This window comes from Panthera pardus, unplaced genomic scaffold, assembly GCF_024362965.1.
Source record: "Panthera pardus isolate Hobbes unplaced genomic scaffold, ASM2436296v1 HiC_scaffold_15, whole genome shotgun sequence".
NCBI classification, from domain to species: Eukaryota; Metazoa; Chordata; class Mammalia; order Carnivora; family Felidae; genus Panthera; species Panthera pardus.
In genome coordinates this window covers 75688767-75696890 of record NW_026526710.1, presented here as the reverse complement: position 1 = coordinate 75696890, position 8124 = coordinate 75688767, and the positions used below count along the sequence as shown (strand labels likewise).

At 42.2% G+C, this 8124-nt stretch overlaps 1 protein-coding gene across 2 annotated transcripts in view; it reads right to left on the bottom strand.

Moving 5' to 3' along the window:
* Positions 1-5187: 5187 nt before the first annotated feature.
* Positions 5188-8124, bottom strand: part of SERPINB7 (serpin family B member 7) — a 50231-nt gene continuing 47294 nt past the window's right edge. For both annotated transcript variants that reach the window (XM_053902816.1, XM_019463821.2), the window contains exon 8: positions 5188-6384. In XM_053902816.1, coding sequence (XP_053758791.1) covers positions 5986-6384 — 399 coding nt within the window. In that variant the 3' untranslated portion in view covers positions 5188-5985. The remainder of the gene's footprint in view (positions 6385-8124) is intronic.

Below are 8124 nucleotides of genomic sequence, written 5' to 3'. Positions count from 1 at the left end.
GTACAAACCCATGAACCATGAGATTGTGACCTGAGCCGAAGTTGGACGCTTAACCACGTAAGCCACCCAGGCACCCCTGAGGTATACGTAACAATGATTTTTAATCCAGCCGATGAGAGTCAAGCAGTCTTTGAACTTAAATTTGTACATGTAAATTCTTATATATGTGCTTGTTTTGGTATTTTAATCTGATTCTTAAAGGGAGCATTTATTTCAAAAATAAAGGAGCACGACAATCAAAGCTCCTAGTGGCCTCACACTGGTGCCCCTGTGCTTCAGCCTTCCCCGTCTCTGGTGTCCACCCTCTGTGCTCTGGCTGCCTGATGTCACCGTCATTTAAAGAGTGCTAAATTGAATCTTGAGAAGTCCTTATCTTTTGCCCCCAAATTCGCTCAGTCATGAAGTCCTGACCCCATATTCATTCAACCAAAGGCTATGTACGACACCTGTCACCTGACTACCCTTAAGACCTGCATTCTGGTCCAGACCATCATTGCCTCCCAGCTGGACCACTTCCCACTTCTCCCTGCTAACAGTCTTGTAGCACCATATCAGCGTCCACGCAGCAAACACAATCATTCAAAATGCAGACTTGACAGCCGTCGCTCTCCTCCTTGAAGCCCTTCCTGCCTTTGCACCAAACTTTGAATAAGGCAAACCCCACATAGTAGTGCCCGGGGCCCTGCTCCAGCTCCTACCAGTCTACTTTTCACAGCCCTCTGCCCTCACATTCCGCGGTCACCCCTGCAGTGATCAGAGGAGCCCAGGGTCTTTCGCTGGTGGGCCTTAAACATTCTGGCGCCTCTACTGGACCCCTCCTCCCCTCTCCTCCTTGTCCCTTTACCTACTCCTCCTTCTGGTTTGAGCTACAAGGTTCCTTCCTCCAGGAAGCCCTCCTGTTCTACAAAGGCTGGTTGAGAAGCCCCTGCCGCACACTTTCACAGCATCTCTGCCTCATTCACAGAACTCATCACACTGCTATGGTTTGCAAAAATTGTGATAGTTCTGTCCAGCCTAAGACTCAAACTCATAGCAGCGTCGACAAGTCCTTTCTGAAGAGACACACTTGGAGAGAAATTTTACATTTAAAAATGAAATGTTTTAAAAATATCTAGAAAGTATTTCTGTCTTCTCTTCCCTCCACACTCTCTTTCCATTCTGCTCCCTTTTCTCTCCCTCCTAACACACTGAGTATACCCAAGCACATTATTTTTCATCATTCAAATTACAAGCCAATCATAAAACTTAATATTTAGAAAAGATTAGTCACCTTAGTTTCACTAAATGACTTTCAAGTTTCAAGTACAATGGCATTCTTGTTTTTGGTTTGCCGTGCCACAGGCAAGAAAGAAGAAGTACAGAGAATATCAGAGAAATGTCTCATAACACAATTAAGTTCTAACAGCCGACATTTACCACTTGGAGGTAAACTCACTGTGGCTTTCTCTTCTTCAAGGTGCTGCTGGCATCTATAGGGAAGATTAAGCTTATGAAGGCTGTTCTAGTCATGGCTCTTTACAAATTCTAGGTTTGTCGGTCAGGACAGAAATGCAATGTTAGTGTCAAATGATAACCAGATTACAGACACATATGCTGGCTTTGTTTGTTGATGACTAGAACCTGTCAGTCAGTGAAGGGGTGTTGAACGTGCAGAAGAGAAATTACAAAGCAAGCAGAAGATAATTGTCTCTTGTCTCAGAGAGTTAATACTTAGGAGGGTTTACGATTGGAAGAGTCTGTAATATCATTATAATTCCTATATAGACTCTCAAAAAGTGTATTACTAAGACAAATGATACAGAGTCAAGTTAATCACCTAAATCATAAAAGTGTAAATGGCCCAAATATAAGAACACAGAGTCATGTAATTTTGGATTTGCCCAAATTTATAAGAGGTGCGGTGTTTTAGGAAAGCCTGAGGTCATCCGAGACACGTGGTGTCAGTCGGTAGGCATGCCAAAGAAGGAGTGAGCCATGTGAGGTGTTGGAGCATGAGATGGGAGGATCCTGAGCAGAACCAAGGTGCAAGTGAGATTCGGAAGGACGTCCGAGGCAGCGTGTTACGATGGAAAGAGCACACGTGATGTCAGGCAATTGCCCAGCTTCTCTGACCCCAATTTTCCTGATGAAATAAAAATAAATAACATTAAGAATCATAATAGGTTCCACCTTACAGGACTGTAAGCAGAATCGAGATGGGGTCCGCGAAAACATTTTGGAAATGATGAAGCAGTGACGGTGGGTAAGGACGACGACAATGTTGCTCTTCCTCTTCATTGAAGAATGGGTGGAAAACAGCTTCTTCCCGTTCCTGCAAACATAGAAGATCCAACAGTGCTCTCACCCACCTTTGAGAGCTTGCCTTTAGATTGGCTTTGGCACCTGACTCGCGCAGCACGCCCTCAAGGAGGCACTGACAAGGTGCTGGCAAGGGTCCCCACTATCTGGCCAGAGCCTCCATCTATACCACACTGTCCGAGTTTTTTTTCTTGGGTCCTTTAGAGGACCTATTGATTTGAGATGAGGAAGGGACACTCACCATACCAACCATATGCCATACCCTGCCTTTAAAGAGCTTATAACCTAGCCACATGCGCACACACACACCCACTAACAGAACATAGCAAGAAATGTGAGCGTAGCTCTCGTAAAAGGAGGCACGATGTGTTTTGTGGGTCTACTCGAATAGAGATCTCCCCAGGGAATATGAACATGGTCAGATGTTTGAACAATTGGATGGATATTAAGCGAAGATGGGGAGAGTATGTCACTCAGAAGGGACAGGTTGAACAATATGAAATATTGGATTTGGTTTTCAATTAGTCCAAGGTGTGTTGAGTTCAGAGTCTTGTCGGAGAGTGGCTAAGTGGCTAAACGAGGTAAAGAGGAGGATAAGGAAAATTGGGGAAGGCCTGCAGTGCCATGCAGGAGTTTAGACTCTGTCTTTAGGTGGTAAAGAGGAATCAAGTCTTTTATAAGACACTGGCTTCTTCCCATCTGTGTTTCAGGAAGATAACTGGCATCTCCGGATGAAAACAGAAATCTCTGGGGCACCTGGGTGGCTCAGTCAGTTAAGGGTCCAACTTTGGCTCAGGTCATGATCTTGAGGTTCATGGGTTTGAGCCCTGCATTGGGCTCTGTGCTGACAGGTCAGAGTCTGGAGCCTGCTTTGGATTCTGTGACTCCCTGTCTCTCTGCCCCTCCCCCGCTCATTCTCTCTCTCTCTCTCTCTCTCTCTCTCTCTCTCTCTCTCAAAAATAAATAAACATTAAAATTTTGTTCTTAAGAAGGAAACAGAAATCTTCACAACTTTGGGCTTAAGAGTGAAAGGGAAATACAACTCACAAGAAGCAGGAAGAAAAGATAAGCAACAAACTACAGAAGTAGTTTGAATTTGCCTAAACTCAAGCAGTGCTCATGGGAAGGAAGAAGAAGAGATAAATTCAAGAGACATTTTAGTAGTAAGACCAGCGAACAGTTCCAGTGTGAAAAAGAAGGAATACACAAAGATAATCTTGATGTTTTGAGCTTGGAGTTTTAGAAAACATTTGTCCTTAACTAAATGTGGGCCCCCAAGAAGATCATGTGGAGAATGGTGATGTGTTTTAGCTGAGACATGTTTAGTTTTACTCTAGGAAATTCAGGTGGACATTTCAGGAGGCAGTAGTGAATTTGGATGAAGTTACACATAGAGACAGGTGTCATCAGCTATTACGGAAGCCACGTGTTTAGATGGGATCATACAGAGAGAGAATTTTGAGTAAGTGAAGAAGAGATTTGGAAATACTTATGGTTAAATAAGCAGACTGAAAAAAAAATATGACCCTAAAAGATAAAAAGTAGTCTTTGTATAAAAAGAAATCAATTACAAGATCAATGACTTGATCTTAGACCAAAGTGGTCCCTGAGGTCTCATTTCCGTCTCAAATCACACCCTTGGGACTCACAACTACACTTATTTTAAAGACACAATGAGTGCCTGTTATACATTAAGCATTGTTCTAGAGGTGTTGGTTATAGAAACAAATCAGGCATGGCTCCTGCCTCAAGAAGCATGAAGTTCAATGCTAACACAAAATTCAACAGCTGTTACCTTTGCTGTCACTGAGCCAGGGGTGTACTGACAACAGTTACAGACTTGTGAAAGTAACACCAAACTAAGCCTAGATCATGACTAGACAAGGTAGACCTTCTCTGCGTGAGCTAGGGTCCTTAACCATGAGGTGGCCATGTGGGCAGGACCAACCAACCGAAATTGTAGGGCAAGCTTCTACGAGTTTTTCCAAACTATCTCCTTACAGACCTGACCAAAGTCTTCCTGATGCTTGCTTCAAACCTCAGTAGCTGTGAGTCCCACAGAAAATGCTATCCGCAGAGAGGAGCGTCCATGCTTCTGAACATTATGGCTGCCGTCACCACTCATGCTCCTGTACCCTCATCCTGTATCTTTATCATCTAAGAGCAGAATCTAGAAGTATGTCATTTTTGAATGGCAATAGGTGGGAATGGGGTTAATCAGAAAAATTAGTTCCTGAAAAAAAAAGATACCGATGCATACCAGTTAATTTCACTCCCCCCACCCCCCACCATAAATATCTCTTAAAGACACAATAGTTATTTCAGGTGTGGCAGGTTAGTGATTATTCGGTCGGAGGTTTTTCTACATCTGTCAAATCATGTCACATTAACTCATTCGTGCTGTATTCACGGACTCCAAAATAATGGTTGAAAATCAAATAGCTGCCAGGGCTAGTTTTATGCACCACAATGCCATGCTATAGACTATCCAGATTTATTTAGTTTCTATTCAGGTGAAAGTCTTCTGTGATAAAAACATAAGTCAATAGGCTGTTCCTGTTTATAAAATTCTAAATGAGTTCAGCTTGGTCTACTCATTCTCAACTTATTTTTGATCTGTTTTGTAAAGTTACTTATGTCTTATTATAAATATTCACATACGCAAATCCTTTTCCTAATGAACTTAAATCTTAGTATTTAAAATACCTTATCAGCCTATGTGTCTGTAAAAGTAACTTTCATGTGTAATAAATTAGCAACATTGAACCAAATCAGATTTATACTTAAAAAGCATTCTTTCCGCTTGTTGCTTGTTTGCTTGGCCTACCAGATAAAGAAAGTGCTGGTAGTCTCACCATTGGTTAGAGGAGAACAATCACACTGTCCAGCTCTGTTGTATTTATTTATTCTGATAAATAAGAGGAAAAACTTGTAAACTACACAGCACATGAGATATCTACTGTAAATAACAAATGGCAGTGGTGAAAAGATATTTAATATTTGAAAAACTATGTACATATTAAGTCTCTATCAAGGAAAAAAAAAGTCTGTATCAAGGAAAGACCGAAAGACATCAACTTGAAGTTATTGACGAAATATTTTCGTTGTCCCCTAATCCCAAATCTATAGTTTTTAGCATCTAAATTAGACACTGATTTCAAATCAGATGTGTGAAAGTAAGCTCTACTGTCTTCTTAGGTCGGCAAGGAAAGGTTATCCCTCACACCCAGGTTCAGTAGCCGGGCTTCCTTCCGAGCTCGTTAACCATGAAACCGGAGTAGCTGGGATATCCATATCCAGTAACTGGGATAACTACAGAGTTTCAGACAAGATCCGAGGGCCGCTTCTGCATCGTCACTGCCAGCAGAGCAACTCCACAATTCCCAGACGGGGCCCAGCTCTGGGTGCAAGGGGCTGCAGGGGAGAATGGCGGGAATGAGTGGGGGTAAAAAGAGAGTGAACTTAGAAATGGGCGAGGCACACGGTAGTAGAAAGGCTAAAGTGGGATCAGGACAAGCAACCAGGTGTCTGCGAAGGGTCAAGACACCCAAATCATCTGCCTGACCAATATTAGAAGGAAGCAAATGCAAGGGAAACACCATGTGCTTCCGTCACACTCAAATCTATTCCCTTGTGGTGGTTCCTTGATGTTGCAGGAAACTACTGTCATAGAAACCAACTGGATTTTCAAGGGCAAGAGACTTTGCCGCTAAACAAGATGATGTCATCCTTCCTGATGACAAAGAGGAACGGGTGATCAGCTCTGAACACCCTGGACTCAGGGAGCTGCTTTTCTACTATGTTATTCCCTGTGGCGGCGGCCGCCTCCGTGCCCTCCTCAGCAACCTCTATGTATGACTTGTGCATCATTTTGGACACATACAGACGACCTCCAGCAGCTACACCGGAGAGATCAGCTCTGGATTCATCAAAGATGTCCTTCAGCCCCAGGGCTCTTAAATGATGCTTGATTTCATAATTCTTCTCTATCTTGAACCGAGGGAGAAACACCTCGACATGCTGAGAGCTCATTTTTCTCGGATCGGTCCACTGCATTAGATTCCGAAAGGTCAGCTTGTTTTCAATCTGTAGGAATGTTGAAAAGGCAATTTAGAATCATATGCTTAAGGCACATCTGGGTGGCCCAGCTGGCTGAGCATGGGAATCTTGATTTTGACTCAGGTCATGATCCCAGGGTTGTGGGATCGAGCCCGACATCAGGCTCTGCACTGAGCATGGAGCCTGCTTGATATTCATTCTCTCTCTCTCTCTCTCGCTCTCCCTCTGCCCCTCTCTCCTGCTAGTGCTCTCCCCCTCTCTCTGCCCCTCCCCTGCTCTCCCACACACTGTCTCTCTCAAAAAAAAATATATGCTTAAGAGAGAAATGAAATATCATCAACTACAAAGACAGTTTTCCATAATTATCCTCTCCTAGATATTTGCATGTAAGTATGTGAATGGATTTTGGAGAGTCTGAAAATGGGAAACTATTAACACAAACGGTTCAAGCACTCTATTAAATCACTTGTTTAATTTGCTCTGCTGTGACAAGGTATGACTTGTATTTCCAGGCATTTCTGTTCTCTGCCCCCATACAAACAAATATAGCCACAAATATAGCCAAAGTGGAACAACGGGCAAGTGAAGGAATTAGGGTATCAGAGATCATCAGAGGGAGAAAGGAAGTTAGTGGTCATTTAAGTCAGCATTTCTCAACCATTTCCCATCACTAAAGACATAGAAAACGGTAATGTTTGCACAGCTTGCGGGAAGAACCAATGGACCCCAGGTGGCCCAAGGCAAGGAGCCCAGAGCTCTAGCTTCGAGGGTTTAGGTGATCACTACCTTCCAGCACCGTCACCTACACCATCTGGGCGGCTTGGATCCAAACACGCTCTCCTACCCAACTTGACAACTGAAGTTCAAGACATTGTAAGGAAATGTGCTGAACTGCATAGGTGGGCACCTCGGTTACACAGCTAGGAGCCCACGGCTCTCTCTCCAGCACCACTGTTGCCCCAGATGATTCATGAGTGGAATTCACTAACTCCTGAATACTGAGAACTGATCAGAGACTAGTCACACGCACACTGATTACAAATCTTATATATAGACATTTGTTCTCAAATTCAGGCTCACTAGAATCCTAAACAGCCTTTCACAGCTATCCTTATCAAGAACCTAAACTTATATAATCAAATTTGGCCTAATTTAAATTTTATGTGTGTAAATTATCCAGTTCATGGTTAGTCGGTAATAACGTCTCATTCTGACTTAGAATTTTTTCCTCATTTGATGGCTCACTGTAAAGCCAACTTCCTCATTATTCCATTATGTAGGATAATGTAGGTATATAGTGGATTTATATTAATCTGATTGAAACATCATTAGGAAAATCCATGACAGAAAAGAAAAACTCAGACAATAAGTGTAAGAACAAATCTATCTTTCGAGTTATCTACTTTTTGTTTTATATGGGCTACTTTCTCTATTACTGTAGATTATTTGAAGTTAAAATAATTGATGTGTGCTAAAATGTTGATAAAGATGATCGAGTGAATTATTGATTTCATAGGAATACCAATATTTTATATTGTCAACTTTAGATTTAATAGTAGCAACTTTATGACATTCTTCTTGCTGTCCATGTCCAAAAAGGTAATTAAAATGAAGCTAAATGAAAATCATTATAATGATTGGGTGGTTTTGTCCCTGTAGAAATTACATGTCCCAAGTTTTAAAGTCCAAAGTTTCTAAATCATAGGAAAAAGATGGAATGGAAAATAATGCCTCTGGGTAGGAGGAGCATTTCTTCATATTCTTTTT